This window comes from Drosophila subobscura, chromosome E (assembly GCF_008121235.1).
Source record: "Drosophila subobscura isolate 14011-0131.10 chromosome E, UCBerk_Dsub_1.0, whole genome shotgun sequence".
NCBI classification, from domain to species: domain Eukaryota; kingdom Metazoa; phylum Arthropoda; class Insecta; order Diptera; family Drosophilidae; genus Drosophila; species Drosophila subobscura.
The window spans coordinates 6,491,849-6,514,397 of NC_048531.1; the positions used below are offsets into that span (position 1 = coordinate 6,491,849).

General features: G+C 46.7%; 2 protein-coding genes across 3 annotated transcripts; one reads left to right on the forward strand and one right to left on the reverse strand.

Annotated features, from left to right (window-relative positions):
- The first annotated feature begins 693 nt into the window (after window positions 1–693).
- Window positions 694–22,419, forward strand: LOC117892066 (G protein alpha o subunit). 2 transcript variants are annotated; one of them, XM_034798052.1, is made up of 8 exons: window positions 694–824; window positions 2,100–2,415; window positions 10,606–10,790; window positions 10,856–11,016; window positions 20,935–21,063; window positions 21,126–21,255; window positions 21,330–21,483; window positions 21,553–22,419. In XM_034798052.1, the coding sequence occupies exons 2-8, from the start codon at window positions 2,298–2,300 to the stop codon at window positions 21,738–21,740; spliced, it is 1,065 nt and encodes a 354-aa protein (XP_034653943.1). In that variant the 5' UTR covers window positions 694–824; window positions 2,100–2,297; the 3' UTR covers window positions 21,741–22,419. The 2 variants fall into 2 exon arrangements, with proteins under 2 accessions (XP_034653943.1, XP_034653944.1); XM_034798053.1 differs by lacking the exons at window positions 694–824; window positions 2,100–2,415 and adding an exon at window positions 7,691–7,965.
- LOC117892065 (probable cytochrome P450 49a1) lies at window positions 11,504–18,545 on the reverse strand. The gene is made up of 13 exons (XM_034798051.1): window positions 18,191–18,545; window positions 15,893–16,144; window positions 15,675–15,823; window positions 15,451–15,616; window positions 13,393–13,473; window positions 13,207–13,323; window positions 13,070–13,146; window positions 12,807–13,002; window positions 12,406–12,750; window positions 12,259–12,337; window positions 12,085–12,193; window positions 11,902–12,023; window positions 11,504–11,840 (listed from the first exon to the last, which is right to left on the reverse strand). The coding sequence occupies exons 2-13, from the start codon at window positions 16,126–16,128 to the stop codon at window positions 11,727–11,729; spliced, it is 1,791 nt and encodes a 596-aa protein (XP_034653942.1). The 5' UTR covers window positions 16,129–16,144; window positions 18,191–18,545; the 3' UTR covers window positions 11,504–11,726.
- Window positions 22,420–22,549: the final 130 nt, after the last annotated feature.

Below are 22,549 nucleotides of genomic sequence, written 5' to 3' on the forward strand. Positions count from 1 at the left end.
ACCTCTAGTGTGACCGCAAAATTATCAATAAAATATACCGTCAAGGCCTCGTAAAAATACCAAAATGTACCATTGCCTCTTCAAAATATACTGTAAATATCCCGTAAATCTTAAATAATTTTCCTCAACTTTGATCTTCTGTTTAATATTACCAGCTGGTTAGGAATCTCAGATTTACATATTTAATTTTACTGGAATCATCTTTAAATTCTTCACAAGATTGGCTAATTTCCATGACATATCTTTATTGGATTAAAATTCAATTCATGATTCAAGGGAGGTGAAGCAGATAGAATATTTCCAATTACAAAATCAGCTTCTTAAATACATACCGAAATATACCTTCTTGAGAAAAAAACCTGCCGTACGGTATTTTTAATAATATATACTAGTTTAATATATTTATGTAATACATCATTATATACCGATACCCCGTTATTGTGTTCTGAACTTAGTTTTGACGTTATTCAGAAATGTATATAGTATACCAGGAATTGGCGCGACATTATTCAAAAATTAATTCATATCAAGGCAGTGCTGGAAAGCGCACGAGTTCGCAGCACAGTGCTGCATAACAACCAAGAACAGCTGTTCTGGAGTCTTAAAACTCTGTTAACATAAATGTGTACACTGCACGCCATTTAACACGAGTGTGATGACTATTTGCAGGCTGTCCAATCGCTGTTAAATAGTGGAGGAAACCCATGTTATTGTTATGTTAACCGACGCGGGCGGAGCGAGAGGCAGGAAAATTTTCGCACTGGAAAAGTTTGATTTATTAGTTATTGAGGAATAAATAAAGTGCAGTGCTCCACAGTGCAACGGTAATTGTCTCGATCAGCTAGTGTGTGTGCATTGAACGCCCGAAACGCGTTGAAAAAGCAAAGAACGCCGAAGATGAGGAGAGCGTGTGGTAGAAGGGTGCAGGGTGCTCTTCTGCTCTGCTCTGCTCTCTGCTCGTGTGCAAGTGTTGTGTGTATACGGCGCTGGAACTGCGGCGGTGGAAAATGCTTTACCTCCCACGGGGGGTGGTGGGGTGTGGGCTCGGCTCAGCCTGTGTGCCTGTGCAGCCCGTGAGAGTGCGTAGTGTGTGCGTGAGCGTGAGCTAAATGAAAATTTATACGAAACACCACCCAGCCAGAGGCAGAGGCAGAGGCAGCACCCCACCACCCCAGGCCTGGGCAGGCGGCGCACCCACGCAAGTCCATGTCGAGTTTGCATAAAAAACGCATAAAACTACAGTATTCTCTGCATAATTGAATTGATGGCGAAAAGCGCTGCTTTTCACACCCCGCAGCATCGAATCATCCATCGCGTTCCCCGTCCCCACCCACCCACACTCGACCCATCCGCCTGTAGAGCCGGCAACCGCTGCCTACGCCCTCGCCTAATACATACACACAGAACAGCCAAAAGCCAAAAAAAAGCGAAAAAAAGAACAAGAACAAAAAATAGGGAGCAGGAAAATGCCCCTAGCAGGACTCTGTATAGAGCTCCATTCCAGTGCTTAATTCATTTACATGATAAATTACCAAGCAGCCCCGCGTATCTCAGTATCTCCGTATCCGTATCTCGTCTGGCACCATCGATGATATCTACCGATCTGGCGATAGATAGCCAACACCCCACCCCCAATACCTCTGATAAGATTGATGAATTATTTCCATATATACATATATTTGTGTATATGTTCTGCATTTCGTATATTCCGACCATATGCAAATTGGCCAGCTATCGTTGTTTTTGCCTCAGCGCTCTGTGACCGAGAGAGCTGATAACAACAAAAGCAACACCACCACTGTACGCAGCAGTGCGCGCCCTATTGGACAGCCGAGACAGTGGCGGTCAAAAAGAGTGGCACACATCCCGCCACATCCATCCATACAGTCGTGTCGTGTCGCGTCGTCCTTGTCTGCTGCCCCGTCCCGTCCCGTCCCAACACTGTGTGCGTGTGTGAGTCATGCCGTTCCGTGCGTCTGACCTGTCCGTTCACTAGAGATTGTTTATGGGATAACGACAACAACGACGTTGATGATGATAATGAGGATGATGATGGTAGTGCCTTTTCCCATTGCAAACAATTCCAAATTCCGTTTCAGCTGAACTGTAAAATTGTACATACCTAAATACATAAGTAAATGTTCTCATAAGAGACAGCGTGAATCGGGAAAACGCCTACTCTTAGTCGCCTAGCCTCCATTCCACCCCAAAATAATCCGACGAGCAGCAGGTGCAGGAGGAGCAACATCAGCACAAACATCAGCCAATCATCAGGAATCACCATCAGAGCCATCACAATGGGCTGCACTACCTCCGCCGAAGAGCGCGCTGCCATACAACGGTCCAAACAGATCGAGAAGAACCTCAAGGAGGATGGCATCCAGGCGGCCAAGGACATCAAGCTGCTGCTGCTGGGTAAGTGCAAAGGAAATGGATTTCCTCATTACCCCCCATTGTACCTTTTCCGCTAATGTTCTAATGGAAATTGCCCTTTATCAATCCGAGATTTCGGGGCCCTTGAGTTGGCTGGAAAATTATATTTTCGTTTTTATGTGCTGATAGATGGGGCAACATTTATCGCGCACTTTCACTGAGCACAGTGGGCAGGAGGTGCACTTTTATGGATACGCAGAAGGCAAATAATAGAATAAAAATATTAAGAACGAAAAGGCAGATCTCTCCCTACAAATCCTTACCCAATTGTCGCCCCAAAACGTTTATCACCTGACCTGACAAAACCATTCTTGGCGTGTTATTTTGGCCAAGGCAAAACCACAAAACCAGGCTACAGGGCACATCGCATTTGGGTCAACTCATCTGGTTGCATGTCGAATTTATTTTACGAGTTGGAGGGATGTCACGAACCACTGTGCGGACAGCCGCAGCAACAGTTGCATCTGCTTTTGGGGCTAGACAAGTGTGAAGACTAAACACTTTCGAGGAGCCATGTGGCATGTGGCGGCGCTGGCGCAGTGCCCTCGCCTCAAGTGTCTCTGCATCGGCAACGGCAACGGCAACGGCAATAGCTGCATCCGCATCCGCAGCCTTAGCCTTAGCCGCGTTGCAAGCATCCGCCAGCGAGTGGTGGCAATCGACGCCACTTGACATTGAAACCACTGCACATTAATACACAAGAGTGTGTGTGTGTGGGTTGGTTAACCAGGTTTGGGCCCCTGACATTGAAATGCCAGTTAATGCCATTTAATCTGCCGCCAGCCGCCCAAAAACAGAAACAGAAACAAGACACGAAGAAAGGAAAATGGAAAGAGAGTCGAAAGCTGCCACAACGACTTGTGTCTCTTCTGCACTGAAAGAAACACAAACTAGAAATACACTTTGGAGACTAAATAGTTGCAAAAGTATCAGGAAAAATAGGAGAGATACAAGTTTAATCTTCTCCAATCATTTTGGAATTAGTTTATTCCCAATTCTCGGTAGGAGCAGAAACAATAGCATTATTTTTCCCACTGCCTACTGTGGCTGTTGCTCCATTCTGTGTTCTGTGCAATCAGGCAAAAGTTTGGAGCATCCAAACAACAGCAACGAGGAGGACAAAACATGTACGTACGTACATGCAGCGATTGCAGCTCATGTTGCAGCACTGGGGCACAGCAAGGACGAGTGGCGCTGGGGGGTGGTTGTGGAGTGGCAGGCGGAAGCATCGATTGGCGGCCAGGAAACACTAACGAAACAATGGCCAGGAAGGAAGGGACCGGACGGAAGGGAACGACATGTACAGGACTTGTGGGTTGTGGGTGTGTGCCACCACCAAGTGCACGTTACAACAAAGCGGAAGTTTAAAAGAAATCCCACTCGAGGCATAATTTCAAGCCAAAGGTTATTGAGGAAGCAGCATTTGTTGGTTGTTGGTTGTTGCTTTGTTTGTTCTCCCATTTGTTGCTTCTAGTGGCCGACTGATGTGGCAACAACGATGCACACACACGAGAGCTACACAGAGTGTTCAACTGCAATATGCCGTGACATAGACATGTTTAGATACAAGCAGGAATATGTCATCGTGCCTCGAACAAGCTTGAAAGGTCTTTAACTACATGGATACCCGTTTCAGATGTTTATGTTGAGCTGCATTTCCCCAGCATATCTCAGCTGTCTCTCCATCCAAGCAAAACAATTAATTTTCGGGTCATATTTCCACAAACCGTGCCCCACTTTCATGTGGCTGCTGTTCCGATCGATACCATAGCTACAATACAAATGCAAATGCCCGTAAATCGGCTGTTAAATAAACTACAAAAGATGCCAAATACAACACAAATCGAACTTAATTGAGCAGAGTCAAATGTCGTCGCAAGTGGCAAAAGGCCCGGCGACCTGGGACCCCCGTTATGGCACGGCATTGCCAGCAGCAGCACCGGCAGCGGCGGCGGCAATGGGTGGACGGACGTAGTATAAATTGTGTTCCATCAGAGAGCTGTTTCATGCGACAAGTGCACAAGTGCTCCACTTTGCCCGCTGTCCGTACGCTGCCATTCAGCGGAGAGTTCGCGTGATAAAAAAAAACTTGTCAATTTGTTTGCCGTTGGCTGCGGTTTGTGGTTCCTGCCACTCATCCACCAGTCCCTCTTCCCCATCCATGGGTGCTGTGGGGCCGTGTCGCGTCTGCTGGAACACAATTCATTCAATAATTACATTTTCCCATTCATTGTTTTCAATTTTTTGTTTCGTTTGTGGTGCCTTCCGTGCAGGGCATCCCGTCAGCCCCACACAGCGATTTGGTCCATATTCGAATTCGCAAAATGATAATTCAATTAAGCTCGTTAAAGGAGGGGGTGGCAGTGGGCTGGACGGTTGTGTTGGAAACCCTTTGAGTACGGAACACACATTCATTCCGTTCTCCTTCTTGGCCTTTTCTTTCTGTCACGCCATTTGCCAATATGAATGCCAATTACCCGTTTACCTTTCCCCACCCAAATCCCTTGTTCGCCGTCAGGACACAGGGACACAAGGCAATTATCGCATTGACGGTGGGATGGGTATTGTTGGGAAATTCTCGGAAAAGACGCGTGGGGGTGGGCGTTGAGTATGACTTCCAGTGTTTTCGGGATATAAGAGTTTAATTGGATGGCAAATTAGCAGAGAAAAGTTTAAAAGGAAGTGCAGTTAGCCCATTCCCAGAAATGTTAAGTGCCACCTGAGGTCAACCTGTGGACAGCAAATGCAATTGGGATGTTCCTGGTATTGGAAATTCAACTGAAAATGCAAAATAAATCAAGGACAATCGTTGCATAAATAATTGATAATCGCAACCATATCCTAAAACAATCCCATTCCATCGAAAAGAGAGTGAGAATTCCATTAGAACTCGCATTGATTCATGCCAGTGCTGCACAATTAATTCAAAATAATTGCTGTACTCTCTCCCTCTTTCTCTCTTTCTCGTTCTCTCTCTGTTTGTCCGCTTTGTTGATGCCGAGGCAGCTCTAATTGCGGCTCAATGGCTTTCTTTATTGAACCATTAATTGATTTACTCATAATCAAGCGCTCCTGACGTCGCCGGTCCGGGAATATACAATCAGTGCAGCAATGACAGAATGCCATCGGGCTATCGGGCGAATCAATGGCATTGTTATATGGATGGATATGTCCCGCCTCCCACTTTTAACATTCGATTCTGGATTCTCGTTTTCCGGCTGCTGCAGGGCTGCACGGAGGAGCAGGTCTTTGAATGGTCGGTCCTTTCCAATCGTTTTGTGCTAATGCTCTTTGCTTTTGGCCCATAAACGTGGCAGAGCTCCTCGAAAGCCGCTGACTTAATTGTGTGCGAGGTGATGGTTTGGGGCGGGGGCCCGTTGCTTGTCTCCATTCAAACTGCAAAGCCACTTTAAGTTGCCTTTAACAAAAAAAGCAATAGGAAAAAAGCACAAAAAAAGGAGAAATAACACGCTCGCGTGGGCGCTCTCGTTGAGGTGGTTGTCCTTGTCTTCCTCGTACTCGCTGCTCCCTAGTCCATGCCCACGGAGAGCGCAAACTCCGCGCGGCAGCTGTCTCTCTCTCACTTTTGTACTTTCCTTTCCAGTCTTCCATCTTGCATGTGCACAAGCTGCGCATGCACTTGCTCTCTTTCGCTCTCGCCCTCTCTCGAGAGCTTTCCTTAACCATTGAGTAATGTGTGTGTACTCGAATGGAAAGCTTCTTCCCATTGCGTACGCTGCTGCGCTAGGGCGGCTCCGTCCGTTGCCACTCTCGCTTATCCAGGCGCAGTCCAGTTCCGTTAGTTCAATCATCCAGCTCCAGCCAGTTGGCAGTTTCGAGAGCGGATTCCACGCACACGCGAAACAAAACCAAACGAAACGCCACAAAGCTTTGCCCAATGCAAATAATCGTTTAACTCTAGTTCTGTGATGTGTTCGTATTAACCAAAAGACGTTATTTTTGTTGGCAATTTGTGTACAATTCTTGTCGGAAGATATTCGTGTACCCAAAAATACCAACAGCAGTTCAGTTTGGCGCTTAAATTTGTTGATGAACTCAAAGAACGATGCAGGGGGGCCAATAGAATTGAATTTTCGCTTTTATTTTCCTGCACCAATTTCGCACCCGTATGAATCATGAATCATTTTGCGTGCTGGAGCACGAAATGTACAAAGAAAGAAAAAGTTTCTGCTTGTGCTTTTCACAATTTGGGCGAAACAACCAAACAATCGGACCGCCTCTTCGCCCCTTTCGTTGCTTTGCGTCAGCATGTGCCCATTTTCCAGGCCCATCCCCTCGCGATCTGTGTACCCTTGTTCCCTGTGCCCACCGTGTGTTTGAATGTCTGTGTGTGTGTGTGCTTGTTTATGGCCACTTGTAAGACAGCCCGCGCAGGCAAGGGAAGCACAGAACACGGGGCAGAGCGTGTTGATGTGAGAGGCAAAAAAAACAATGGAGCTCTCAATAATACTTCCCGCATGCTCGTATAATTGTGCAAATATCCAACAGACACACACCATAATCGAGAACACCAACTGCCGATATTCCCGCAAAATAGAAACGCGATAAATGGGGGAAATACTCGTCGAATAATTTATTGATTTTTGCATTTTTACTGCGACACATGGTCCTTGCATATGGACGCGTACATACATATGTACATACATGTATGTGTGTATGCATCTATGTGTGGAGATATCTGCATCGCAACATGATTTTGCGCTAATCAAAAAAACTGAAGTCTTGGATTTTATTCCTTAATTGTACTTTTCCCCTGGGCTCAGAAAGCACTTGGAGAAAGCTTTCACACTCGCGCTTCCATTGCTCTTTAGCTCTCTCCATCTCACACTCTCTCTCTCTCTCGCTGAGTAGAACTTTTCTAGGAAAAAAAAACAAATTTCCCACAAATGCAAGCGAGTAGAGAGTTCCGTTACCTTTTTCCTCTGGCAATTTCCCAGCCTCGGACACGCGGATTTTTAGTTTACAATTAGAGTTTGGCGTTGGCTGGGACCCAATCGGGTAACGGACAGCGGATAGCAGTCGCCTGCAGCATCCGTGTGGCTCAACAAATGCGCAAAAAACAAAAAAGAAACCAAACAAACTGAACTGTGTTGGCTTATGTCACTTAACTCCCGTTTCTCACAGTGAAAATCGAAGCGAAACAGTGAAAAATACACACACACAGCAATAACATTAAAAAAAAGTGCATAAAAATAGCAGAAATAAAACATTTTAAGCACAAAAGAAGAAGAAGGTTCAGTTTTGATCCCTGTGGATACGCTTTGAAGTTGTTTTTAGTTGTTGGCTTTCCTCGCGACCCTACATTGTTTTTCTTCGCTGGCAACGTAGTCGGCCATTGAGTTGGCCGATACCAAACGACCTTCAAAACGTTTTGCGTCGAGGCAATACGCACCATGGGCTGCGCACAGTCTGCCGAGGAGCGAGCCGCAGCCGCCAGGAGTCGCCTCATCGAGCGAAACCTCAAGGAGGATGGCATACAGGCGGCAAAGGACATTAAACTGCTGCTGTTGGGTGAGTGAGTGGTTGCTTCGTGGTGTGGGTGTGGGTGTGGGTGGGGGTGTTTGTGCTGGAAAAAGACTCCCAAATGGACAATGCAATGAATATTTGATTCGAGCTCTGGCTATAATTAGTAAAGCATACTTAGTGGCAGCCACTGAGAGTGTGCCATCATAAACCACGACATTTGGAATGAAATGGAGTAGATTGGATTGGAATTGAATACCTTTACGGCAAATATAGAACAACCCAATCAACTCCCGAAGAAAGGGGATAGGAGTACCTATAATTTTCTCTTATTTACTTCTCCCCAAGCCAAAGAAGGGGAAAGACTCTGTTCTGTTTTTTCTGCACCTACTCCTTCCTGTTCGCATGTATGAATCATATATTGATGGACTGCTAATTGCGCAATGAGCACTCTATCATTAGATGGCAGTTTGTTCCCCTTCATGGCCTGCCAATTCCCATAATATCGATTCTTGGCTGCAGGTGCCATTCCATCTGGCTGTCTCCTCCGACCTGCCTGTGAATTATGGCACAACGTAGATGCAATCAATTTAATAATCACAATAATATAATTGTGCAAACGGTCAGCTTAGTTCAAGGTCATTTCGCAGCGTGGGTGTATGGGGACGGGGTTTGTGCATCAACTCTGGGGGAATTTTGAAAATAAATTTCTCCACATTCAGCTTGGAAATCCTTGGGGAAAGAATAATGTACAAACGGTTTAAGCTTTCCCCCAATAAATTGAACCACAATTTGACCAAATTTGGACTGATAATACAGGGAAATTGCCTTCATTTGGATGATTTGCGCTTACTCATGGATCATGAGTAATATTCAGACATGCAAATATGTAAATATATTCGCCTGCATATCGGGCACATGTCTCTGCTTAACCCACTCCCTGGCCCTGGTCCCTGGTCCCTGTCCCCCGCTGGCCAATGTCTTGCACTTTTTGGTGTTTACTCGTACAATTTTTGTGTATTTCATTTAATTTCCTCTTCGGCCCGCAGTTTCCAGGGGGAGAGGGTTGGTGAAGATTTCAATTTCTGACAGTTTTGCGTGTGTTTTGCTGTATGGAAAATGTGTAATTTTTCGGCTTCTGCTACTCAAGCAACACCCACTCTGTGGGTTGTCTCTGTGTTTGGTCTGTGTGGCTGGCTGGCTGGCTGGCTGTGTGTGTGTCAGGGGCCACTGGAAATGTTTATTTAAAAAAGTTTTTCCTGCGCGCATCGTCGAATTCATAATAATAATAATAATAACCAGAGCAGCAAGAACAGAGTACGTACATACGCAGAATATCCGAATATCCGTCCCCTGTCTGCTCTCACTCTCTCTTGCTCTGTCTCCCTTTGCTCACTGCATGGATCTTGTATTTTCCTGCAATCCACGAAAGCATTAAAATTAAGCACTTTGCCTTCGATTGCCACACAAACAAAACATTAATCTCAGGTGCTGCGAGAGCACTCCCCGGCAATCCCCCGGGGCACCCGGCACCCATCTTCCTGCCTTCCTCTTCGATCTGCCATAAACAACTCACGAAAATTTCACTTCAAATCTAAACATTTCTATCGCTTTTTGTGTGAATTGTAGTTCTCCGTTTTGGAATGAGAAAAGTTCTCGTTTCTCTGATCTATTCTTTACCTTTGATTGTGCTTTGGAGTACTTTCAAGTGCTGGGACATTGAACCTTTGGGGAAGTGTTTAATCGGGAATCGACTGGATATGGGAGTGTTTTTTAATGCCAACAGTGCAAGGAGAACGAACGTTCCTACAATATACAATAAAGAGATGACTGGCCGGAAGAACTGCCAGTCCAATGGGCCTTCATTTGTATTTGAATAAAGGGTTTTGGCCTAGGAAATTTATGACAAATCGGGGCTCATCTTTAGCTATCTGAGATACCTTTGGGATGCTTCTGTTTTGTCCTCATCTACATGTTCGACAGCTGTGTTCGTGCTCAACTTGAGTGCAAAATCCACTCAGCAGTCACTCAATTAACAAATTGCATTCAATTAGATGGAAATTTGTGTAAGAGTGCGCAGCTGGAAAATCCTTCAGTCATCGTGGGTCACTGAGCAGAAACAGAAACAGAAACAGTAAGCAGAAACAGAAACAGACATCGAAACAGACACACACAGAACAAGAGGAGGGGATGGGAGGGGATGGGAGGCTGTGTGTGAGACTGACCAGGGGCGGCAACAATTAATCCTTTGTTTGCCTTTTATATGTCAGAATGTGGTAGGATGCCCCTGCTCTGTCCATGGCCCTCTCCAGTTCTTTGGTTGATTTTTTCTCATTTCTTTTTCTTTGCCCGACGGCAAACTCGAGTTGATACATTGATGATGGGGAATGATAATGATAATAATGATGATGATGATGATGATGATGTGTGTTTGCCTGTGTTCAAAGGCCATTAAGCTCTACTTGAGGAATACAAAGCACAGACATTTAGTGGTGCTCGAGAACTACTAGAGAACTGCCCCCAACATAAATATTTGCAACGACCCCTTTAAGAACTGCGTCAGCGATGGTAATCAGGCGCAGTTGCAATGCCCCTTAAATATCTGAATAATACCTTCTTCTCACTCACTCACTCTCTTTCTCTACATCTGTATCTATATCTTTGCTCTATTCCTCTATTCCATTCTAGGCGCCGGCGAGTCGGGAAAGAGCACAATAGTCAAACAGATGAAAATCATTCACGAGAGCGGCTTCACTGCGGAGGACTTTAAACAATATCGACCGGTTGTCTACAGCAACACAATACAATCATTAGTTGCCATACTGCGAGCGATGCCAACCCTAAGTATTCAGTATAGCAATAATGAGCGGGAGGTAAGTCCCAGAGCAGAGACCCCACACCATCCACACAGACTAATGCTTCCTTTTCTGACTTACAGAGCGATGCTAAAATGGTGTTCGACGTATGCCAGCGGATGCACGACACCGAACCCTTCTCAGAGGAGCTGCTGGCAGCCATGAAGCGTCTCTGGCAGGATACAGGCGTCCAGGAATGCTTCTCGCGCAGCAACGAATACCAATTGAATGATTCCGCTAAATAGTGAGTGCCAAATGCATGATTATCCCCTGCCTCATAGACACACGTGCAACCCACTTTTGAAACGATCTACAAACCTGCATACATCCAACACGATTACGTGATTTTGTGCAAACTTTTGCCATCTTTATGTAATAGAATACTCTACTCTTATGTTGCCTTGGCCGCTGGCCCAAGGCCAAATATTTGATGGTTCTGCCTGGAATTCTTTTGCAAATTTGCCACATTTATTTGTCTTTTCTTTACCATTCTGGGTAGAGCCCATCTGTGTGGTTGTGGCAGGCAGCAAGGACACACTTTAGACAAATTAGTTTATAATTCCATAATTATTTGTAGAGTCTGACTTTAGTCTTGGGGCAGCACATAATTAATCAAAGTTGAGGGAAGGCGCTTACAACCGAATTAACTTTCACAGTCTACGCCCTTTCCAACTGACTCAATGATTAATGAGCATAGGCAGCAACCATTAAAACTACATTTTATTTTAGACCAAAAGTTAGTCGGGTTCGGATACATATTTACACTTATTCCTAAGGTTTATATTTACACGATTTATTCAGCTAGACGTGAAATGTTGGGCGTGCTTGTTGGACTTTATGTACATTTGCTTAGTTAAACAAAACGTCGGGAGAGTGCGCTACGACTATAAATATCACACACAACCGACGTGTCTCTCACTCGTTCAGGGACATCCGTGCCAGGCAGTGTCTGGCCTAATCCTCCCGCAGGGTTAGCTTGAAATTCAGCGGGGACTGCGGAATGTATGTGGAATTGACGCGATACACAAACTCCCCGGAACTGTACGAGACCTTGTATTTGCGGAAGATCTGTGGCAGAAATGGAATGACATTAAATGGTGGCATCTATCCTGCACTGGGTGGACTGTACCTTGGCCAGCAGCGTGTGCAATTCAATTTCAGCAAAGCGACGACCCACGCACATGCGGCGGCCAAAGCCGAAGGGCAGACTGACAAACGGATGAATCTTGTGCCCGGCGTGGGGGCAACCAACTGCAAGAGCAAAACGGATTAGCAGCGGGCAACGTGTGGGCGAAGGAATGGGAGCACTCACCTGCCGCGGCAGCTGTTTGTTTGAGCCAACGCTCGGGCAGGAAGCGCTTAGGCTCTGGGAAATATGCGGGATCATTGGACACCACCAGATGGGGGAAGATGACGTGCGTCTGAAAGATAAAAGTTGGACTGTGAAGTGGCAAGGAGCCATGGAAACGGTGCAGTGAAGACTTACGCCCTTGGGTACGTGATAGCCGTTGATGACCGCGTCCGACTGAAGGCTGCGACCATTCGCAATCACCACGGGACGCATGCTACGAAAGGGAACGGAACGGGACATGGATAAGCAACCAGAAACGACCAGCAATCAGTGCAGGCTTACCGCAGCGTCTCCTTGACACAGGCCCGCAGATAGGGCATCTGTTCGAGAACGTTCTGGTTGATCTCCGCCTCGCGATGTGGGAACACTTTTTGCAGCTCCTCGAAGAGGCGCTTCTGCTTGTCGGGATTCTTGGCCAGCTGATAGATGGTTGAGGAGGCGGCCACCGATGTTGTGTCGACACCGACGAGGAACAAATCCAGAGCCAAGATAGCGGCCAGCTTGCGGTTGCCCGTCTTTCGCACAATTCTCTCCACAATGGAAATATCCGCCTCAGACTTGGGCAGCGCTCTGGCCTCGTCTGCCTCAGCCTTGTCCATTGTCTGTGCGATGTTCTTCATGCAGATTCTACAATGATTTGATATGTGAGTGGCTACAGAGACAGTGGAGAGTCGCAGGCTTACGCTGTAAACTGATCCAGAGCACGGACAAAGCTGCGGTAGGCCTTGGTGGGGTAGATGCGCCACAGCGGCATGCGCAGCTCCAGCTCTGGCACCGCCCAGAAGAACGTGTTGATGGCATCGATAATCTGTTGGGCCTCCTCGCTGCCCGCCGGCGAGAGACAGCCCAGGCGCGTGTCCAGCGAGACGCGTCCAACAGCTGCAAGGCAGAGACACTCGTTAGGATCGGCAGAGAGAGAGACAGCGAAACTATTTGTAGGACTCACATTCCAGGGCCCATTTGTAGAGCTCGTGCAGGAAATTGGATGGCAGCTCGTCGTTCTCGTCGCGCATCGCCTCAATGCTGCAACGGAGACAGAAATGTAGATGGCATTAAGGCTGAGAGTGGAACGGGACGACTTACCGGCCCATAAATTCACTGGCAATGTCGTTCAGCGGCGGAATGTACTTCTTGGCCGTTTGTGGCTGCAGCAGGATGTGCTGCACCTCCTGCCTGAAGGCCTCCCACTTGGGTCCGTGCCTGTTTGGGGTTATTTATTAATGTTTGTATGCTATGCCGCAATATCCGTTACATAAGCACATTACTTACACGCCAATTAGGCCGGCCACATCGCCAAAGAAATCGCGTCGCAGGTCGCCCTTGTAATGGCGCAGCGAGGGCATCGAGGGTCTGTGGCGAGAGCGAGAGCGAGACGAGACGATAACGAGTGCGAAAAATGAGAGAAAATGCGGAGAAAAATTGTACATGAGCAGGCTTCTGGCTACTGGCTACTGGCTGCCGGCTTCTGGCCTCCTCTGGGGACAAGGACGGACGACTGCCTGGCCGCCCTTGCGTGCAGACAGACCGGCGACGACAACATCAAACACAAATTTCCTACTAAAATCCACACAAAATGAAGCGATTTCTCGCTAGCCCGCACTCGAGTCGCCCCCATGGCTCTCAGCATACAATATTTGCATGATATGTCGCCGAACAAATAAAAGAAGCAGCGTAGTTATTGGCTTTTGGCTGCCACCCTGGGCGGGTTACCGCGGCAGCAGCATACTCGTAGTTGGACTTGTGTTATGACAGATCTCCCTCTCTGGAGTGACGAGTGCCGACTGACAGTCGGCTGGTCCGACGGAGTGTCTGTTTCTTTGTCTGATTTTGAAATGGTGAAAAACCGTCGATAGTGTTTAGGCCACCGATCGGAATTTGCATCTCAAACTGGATTCATTCCAGCCTAATTTGAATATTTATTCATCGAACTATGGCACAGCGAGTTAATGGCAAGTTACGAAAACACCAAAACAGAGCCGGAAAAGAGAGGCAGAACTCTATGTATTATATGCAAAAGTGTGCTGGCAATTCCTTCAAGTATTCCCCACAAAACGAGTCTGAGAAAACCAGTCTGTGAGACCCCGAAGCTGACCCCAAGACTGTCACTAACCATGGGCTATGCTGGGCCACCGTTTTTGTAGTCGAGCAATAGTTTTTCCCACAAGCAAAACACATTCCTCTCCGAGTTTTATGAGCGCCATAAAAGTTCACGCCTCTGTCGGATGCTCGGACAAACCTTAAAGTGAAATATCTTCATCAATCAGTTAGTGCGTCAGTCAGTGAGGCAGTAAGCCAGCAGGCCAGTGAGGCACCGTCTGTCGTTGGATAGTTTCACACTTCTTCTTCGCCGGGGGGTCTGCTCCATTCATCAATCTCTCAAGTCGGGGCTGTGACAATTCGCGGCTGGGGCTAGTGTTTGCGCATTACGTTAATGTTGTCTCATGTCCAATCTATTAGCGATTCTTTTCAGCCATTTTCATGATGACTTGGCTAAAAACCAAAAAAAAAACTGTGTGGTTTCTGCGCCGTCTGCGATTCGCTATTTCTCTATTGATTTGTGGCAGGGCCAGCAGCAGCAGCGGCAGCGGGCGGGGCAGGGTTGGAAACGTAACATGTTCAATTTGGTTCATGGCCATGGAGAGACATGGAGCTACACACTCGATAGGAGCGAAAAAGAAAGCTTTATAGATGTTGGGAGCATATTGGCCGATCTCTGTGTGTGACTTTCGTTTGCTTGTTGTCTTCCATCCTCTTTCATCTATCATTTTTGTGCTTATTTCATATATTTCATTGATGCAAAAACAACTGCGCGAAACGTTTGTGTTTTGGCTTGTTATTTTGCGACGGGCCTAGGCCTAGGCCCTGAGAGACAGAAGCGTAGAAGTGAAAGTTTCGACTAATCTCAATTTAGTTTCATGGAAAACAAACAGTGCGACATTTGGCAAAAGAGTGGGCGGGGGGGATTCTCTTTCATTTTGTTAATAATTTAATTGGCGAGCAGCATTTAATATGCGCATAAATAAATAGGAACCGAGGAACTGCGGAGCTGCGGTCGCGGACGTGCACACGGGCATGATGGGCATGTGGCCGCATGCATGACTGACTGTGTGTGGCCATGTGTGTGTGTGTGTGTGTGTGTGTGTGTGTGTGGGTGTGTGTGGGGTGGATGTGCAGCCAAGCAAACCCATTAAATTCAACCCATTTAGTGTACCTGTTTGCGCGGCAGAGCATTTAATAAATGTGCTGAAAACTAGTAGAAACTTCGACCACTCTTTCCTTGCTTCAAGGAGCTGCAAAAATGTTCTCTAAGCTTCGCAGGTCACTCACCGATGCGGCATGGCCTCCTCCTTCTTGAATATGTTTCGTATCTCGTCGCCGTCAAAGACGAACAGCAGATCCGGATGCCCAATCAGGCCACCCACCTTGGCCATTTTCCCGTAGTTGACATTCAGCTCATTCATAACCTTGTCCAGTTCGCTAATCTTGTACGTTCCTGCAAGGCAGAGACGCATTCTTGTGAGCTGTCGAGTCGCAGGGCTGATGGGACTTACCAATTAGCGGTGCGAAGCGCCAGGAATTGCCTATCAGGGGTAAAGGATATGGTCCAGGCACCTCCGAGTAGGGCCGCACACCGGCTGTCGAGGACGCGGGTCTGGTTGCTGTCGCTTTTTCCATTGCGGCTGTAGGGTCCGCCATGTGGCTGCCAATTAGTGGAAATTATAGAAAAGCAGAAGGAGGCGGAGGAGCTCGTAATAAGAAAATCATTTACCTGACATTTAATTTCTTCTGATTTGCCGGCACCGTCTCCGTGTACCCCTGTCGCAGTCGTTGCCGTGCAATGGATTTTTCAATTTCCGTTGCCACTCCCACGCCATTCGGTGGGGCGCCACCATCCACGCCCGCACCGGCCCCAGTGCCCGGATGCGGCAGCATCGTCGAGGTGGCCGAGGCCGTGTAAGTGGAGCGCCGCATCAGGGCAAAGGAGGTTTTGCTTAAGCTCGACATCTTTCCTGATTCAATGCTGTGGGAAAAAAACGGAATATTATGCAACAAGAGGGAAGGAAAATGCCAGCAAAACGAAGCTGCAAATACTCTTTCGGAGAGGCATAAATACTCTGGATAAATACTCTGGATTCAGCCGCAAAAGGAAACTAAATTCTGCTTATGTTTTCAGTTAGTTCTCAAAGTGCTTCTCCCACGGCAAACTTTTAATGCATTTCCAAGTATTTGCTTTGCCCTGTTTGCGCTTGCGAATCAATCAATTCGAGGGGGAAAGAGGGAAAGAGGCTGCCTATTGAATCCCCTACACAGAATCGCTCAGGCAGCAGTGGAAGGTGTTTGGTTGAAGTGCAAATATTGTTCCATAGTTTCCATGAAATCCCACTTTGCTGCTAGCCGCTTGGCATCAGAAATGACAGCACTTAGTTCAAGCTGGTTGCCACACAGCCAGGCAAAGACAAACAGTCAGCGATTGTCCCACTGATCTCCCGGGGGGTGGGCAGGGGGAGGAATACACAAGAGAGTACACATGCCAATGGTGGGCCAGGGGCAGAGACAAGCAAGGGGCACTGTGTTATGGCATATTCCATACCGTTCCATTCCATTTTATCGTCTCAGTCAATAGGCAAGTGGCGGGCTACCAACCGTGAAATTGTGCACAACTCCACAAAACCCGCAACACAAACACAAATGCATGAACATGCGATATATTTGTGATTTCAAACAAAGAAAATGCACACACAAACTGAGGGCCAAGCTAACTACACCTGTCCAAGAATTTGTTTACGTTTAAGCCACGTTCAAAGTGTCTCCAGAATCACTTAGAGCACAGCTTAAAGTTGTGCCAATGGGATGGAAGGGATCAATCTAAGGATGTATTTGGCATTAATTGAAATCTGAGCTCGTTTTCCAAAGTTAATTTATAACTTAAATAACATTTTCCTTGCACACCCCGAAGGTACATATTTGACCTTTATCTTGTGCATCCCCGTTGAATGAAAACCAAATTGGCTGACATGAAAAATACTATAAAAGGGGTTTGGATATTTAACATTTTCTGGCCGCACTCTTGATGCTCCTCAAGCCGCAGGCCCACAAGGCTGCCAAAGAGCAGCAAATGAAGGAAAAGATTGCTCACGCGCCAAGTGCTTCATCGAACAGTGTTGGCTGGGAATGGTTTCGCCTTTTGCTGCGCCTGCTCCCTGAGGATAATATAATTTAAATGCCGAAAAAGTGATGGAGAAGAAATCTGCCACCCCCCGCTTTCCTTTGCCATTATTCTTTTCCTTTTATTTTGTGTGTGTGTGTGTGTATCCTCGTGCACAATGGCAGCAGCGCGGAGCCTATCCTTGCCCTTGCCACACAAGCAGCAGAACGACCTTGAGCACTTGTGCCAACAACCAAACTACACATCTGTGTGTGGGTGTGGGTGTGGATGTGTGTGCAGATGGGGTGGCTGCTTTTATCGCCAGTTGCTTTGGTTATAATGAACTTGAGTGATAATCCTAGCGCCTGCGAGCAGTGCAGGAGAAAATGTCAAGCAGAGCAGCAGCAGCAATTGTCGTTGACTTTTATGGGCCATTGTTCCAAGCCAAAAGAGAAGCAGGCTTGATGGCTGTGGGCTGTGGGCTGTGGGCAGATGGCTGAATGACTGATGCCGCCTGGAGGCTGTGGGAGACAGCTGCTGCTGAGGCTCCATCTCTGAGCTCTGCGTTACACTCGAATGAATACGAAATAGAAATGAAAATGAAAATCTCCCCTCAGGCCTTCTCAGTTCTATTAGCATTCGTCTGTTAAATGGGGAGAATCTGAAAGTTTCAGCAGCAGCAGCTGGGTCTCTCATCTGCCAAGATTATGTCACACATCTTTCCGACTATTTATTGACTTTCGCGAATGGTTTCGGACTCTGTGTTGACCGGAGGTGTGGCCGTAACCGTAATCGTATCTGCATCGGAATCTGCCTCAAAATTCATATTCAAATTTGACTTTCGCACTGGCACTCTCTGCTCTGCCGATGGACTGAATGCCATTGGACTTTAACTTGTTTTCCTTTGCGCCGCGAACTCACCCAAATTAAGTTCGATGGGGGAGGGCAGGGGAGGGGGAATGCCTCGTGGAAATTATACACTTTGAAATCGTTTTCCACGGCCTGCCACGCCAGTTGGATGAGTTTCTTTCAACTCCGAAGACGGCGTTACTTTGTTTGTGCACAATCAAAGCCACTCTGGAGCGGTCGGTCGTCTTTTGTTGCCGTTTTCTATTGTTGGTTGTTTTGCCAATTATCCACTCGACACACACACACAGAATACACACTCGGACGGGGAGATTCGCAAGAGTCTTTGTCACGCAGCACGAAACTTGTTGTTTTGGCCCGATGCGAAACCGAAAGCTATAAATGGAGCTCTTCTGGAGTAGGAGCTGCTGCCTCGTAGACCAACCGCGACGCACTAAACGCGATCGTCGGGCTTCTTAGTCTACTTATACGCGTCATCGACACAGCCACAGCCACAGCTGCTGGCTGCTGGCTGCTGCTGCTGCCGCTGCCGCTGCCCAGCGTCAACGTTTTTGGCGCTCTTTTGTTGGTTTTGTTGTTTAAGATGCTTCTGCTAATTGCCGCTGCTCTCCCGAGTCTCCCGCTCGCTAGCATAAGTCCAAAATGAAATTGAAAGTGATTTTGATTTTGATACTGCTAATCAGAGAGCAATAATTTGGGGGTTTTCGTGATTGACATTAATGAGAGACAGAGACAGAGAGAGAGAGAGGGGGGGAGAAAGGGCACTTGCAGTTGGGTTGTTATGCAAAGCAAATAAATTATTATACAACTGAAGCTTTGCTGAAACTAACGAGCCATTTGCATGGCCAAATTGCGCGCAAATCACTTAATTGAAAATGAGAAAACTCAGTTAAAGTGGCAGGGAAATGAGTTTGGGTTTAGTGAACTTCACAGCTTAGAAGAGCTGCAAAGAAAGGCTCTAAAAATATGCAGAAAAGGTGCTTCAGGTGCCAATCAGCAATTTTGTATTTATGGTACAAGTGTTTATGAGCTAAGCATTGTCTCCATTTGCTAGACGAACAGGAAATCTGGTCCAAGAATTCATCGAATATGTGTAGTTTGATTTAATTTGTAGCATCCATTTCATTTCCATTGAATGTCAGCAGAAATGCGTTCGAAAGCGTTCTAAACGCTGGCCCACTTTCCCCTTTTATTTGTCTGTCTGTCGCATCAGCACGATCGCCTCTACCCACATTATGCCACACACGTAGCAGCCTGCCCGCCTGCCTTAGATTGCAACACATTTTCCGGGCTCGCAGTTGCATGCATAAGAGTTTGGGTCTGCGGTCAAAAAATAATAAAGAAAGAAAACTTTTATGACGGACATGTTAAATGAGATGAGATCTCGATCTCTGCCTGTGCCTACCAAGTGCTAACTATGGCATTGCCCAATCGCTGGCAACTGGATCCGTTTTCGGACACCTCTCTAAACGTTTGTCTAAGAAATTGTAACAGAAATGCGGTCGGTGGGTCGGTCAGTCTGTCGCTTATGCAGTTTTGCCCAGTTCGAGTCCCGAGACTCTGCGAAACTTTTCCACTTGAATGGTCGCTTCTTCTGGTTATTGTTATGCCGATTGTAGTTGGTTGTATTATGCCAGGGCGAGCATGACTTGGCCAATTTCCTCGACCAGCCGCAGAGTTGCCAGACAGCGAGTCGGCGAATCGGCAAATTGATTCCAGGCAGCCTCTCTGCCTGTGCCCCTCGGCCCACCGGATATTATGAATATGATCGGTGAGGGCATACTTTGGCGGCGATGGTTGGGCAATTGTGCGTGTAATTTAGGCAGCAAACCAGTTGACCAACGAAGTCAACAAGAGATCCCATGCGATAACCGCAATGAGCGCAGATTCCTCACCCAGGCCCAGGCCCATTCCCGGCAAGAGAAAGAAAGAGAAAACAAAACCTTCAAAACTATTTACGACTCGTCTCAGTGCGAGCCAAAGCAACAAATGAAATCACAACTCTTGGCCCAGGTCTGGGATTGCTGTTGCCCTTTTTGAAGAAAGAGGCATTGCGTGCCTCACGTTAATTACGGCCAAAATACATGCTGGAATGGACGCTACAAGCTGGACACTGCGGACCTCTTGGGCGACCTACTTGTTGGTGGAGGCACTCCAAAAAACAGAAACACGCAGCCTCCGCTGCTGACTGACTGAGGGGGTGATTGTGGCTAGGGCTAGAGTGATTACACAATCTGCAAATACAACTAATTACACACACACACACACATCCACATCTATGTATGTTTATGTTGCCAAGCTTCATACATCTGTTGACACGGAAATTAGAACCAGCAAAGGTCCCAGCGGCCTACGCTGTGTTTCTCTTTGGCGCTAATTGAACGGAAATGAAAATCGTTTTGAATAACCAAATTCAGATTTTTCATGCTCTGATGTGATGTAATCTTTTGCGTACACTGAAGGAAAGCCCCAGGACTAAATGTGGCATTCTTGAAGCTATCTCCCTGCTCTTGCCGCAGTGTAGGCAAATGGAAATCGTTTGTGTGCTTGCTGAATGTGTGTTCTTTGCCTCCTTTTGTGGGCCTGGACTCGTGCAGGTTTTTCTTTTTTAATTGTTTGCTCAGCGCTTTGGTCTGTGCCTAAATTGTTTGCTCAGAACTCGAGAGGGCTGGCGTGATGGCATGGCACCGTAGGGCTGACGGCGGGACAGACAAACATTTGTCTGGTCAAGCGATGTGTGGTGCTGCGGAAATTTCGGTCTCTAAAAAACGCCTTTTGTGTGCTCTGTTTGCTTGCAGTTTCCTGGACGATTTGGATCGGTTAGGCGCCAAGGACTACCAGCCAACTGAACAGGATATCTTGCGCACTCGCGTCAAGACCACTGGCATCGTTGAGGTTCACTTCTCCTTCAAAAATCTCAACTTTAAGTAAGTGCCAAGGAGCAGATAGATAGTTGCAGTTGTCTAATCCCTTTTTTGATCGTTTTCAGATTGTTTGACGTGGGCGGCCAGCGTTCTGAGCGCAAGAAGTGGATACATTGCTTCGAGGATGTTACGGCGATCATCTTCTGCGTGGCCATGTCCGAGTACGATCAGGTGTTGCATGAGGACGAAACTACGGTAGGTTGGGAGAGGGTGCCTGGCCCTTTATTGATTCCACAACTGAAACTATTTGCTCTGCTCTTGACTTGCAGAACCGCATGCAAGAGTCGCTGAAGCTGTTCGATTCGATCTGCAACAACAAATGGTTTACGGACACCTCGATCATATTGTTCCTGAACAAGAAGGATTTGTTCGAGGAGAAGATACGCAAGAGTCCACTGACAATTTGCTTCCCCGAGTACACAGGTGAGTGACCGAAAGTGCAGTCTGATGGTGACTCTGAATCAAATTCTTCTGCTTTTTGGGGGCGGACAGGTGGACAGGAGTATGGTGAGGCGGCTGCATACATCCAGGCTCAATTCGAAGCGAAAAACAAATCAACCTCAAAAGAAATCTACTGCCACATGACGTGTGCCACAGATACCAACAACATTCAGTTTGTGTTCGATGCCGTCACCGATGTCATCATAGCAAACAACCTGCGCGGCTGTGGACTGTACTAAGCCAGCCGCTGGCTGCCAGGACATGTGGATGTGGATGTGGATGCGGAGGATGTGGAGCAGATTGGGGGGCGTTAGCAGGGAACACCGTAACGGTATTAAAGAGCAGCGCGGGAGCACAACAACCCACCAGCATTGATCAAAAAAACAAAAGCAAATTTAGGAGCCAACGATGATAGAACCAACAAAACAACAACAAGCAAAGCCCAAAGAACTTTTATTTGTTTAACAAAAAGCGAACAGACGACGATGATCCCCGGAGTACGATGGGAGAACATGCAACAAGTACATTATAATATTGAACCAGATAAGATAAGCTGATAACATGCAATGCAAGTAAAGATGCAGATCGCAGATCCTCATTCGATCGAGGTCGGATGCCACAGACAAGCATTTGAGAAGCAGTTGATTGAAAGCATTTCCTATATACATACAAATACATACACACTTACATAAATACATACATACGAACATGCATGCATACATGTACGACATGACACGCACACACACACAAGCAAAACGCATAAGAGTCGCATAGTTGTTGTTTGGTCTGAATAATTTTTATAGAATTTCATAATTTACGTGTAGCTTAGTTTTCTCATGTATTTATTAAACGAAAACCAAACGAGCGTACATACATACGGAGCGTTTATATGTAAACACACGTAGCCACATACATAAATACATAAATACATACATATATATAAATAATATATATTTAATGTTTCCTGTTGCAATCTCTCTTTAAAATTATTCATGCCATCAACGCTCTCTGCATTTGTCGTGCTTGTTTAGGACCTAAGTTTCGAGAA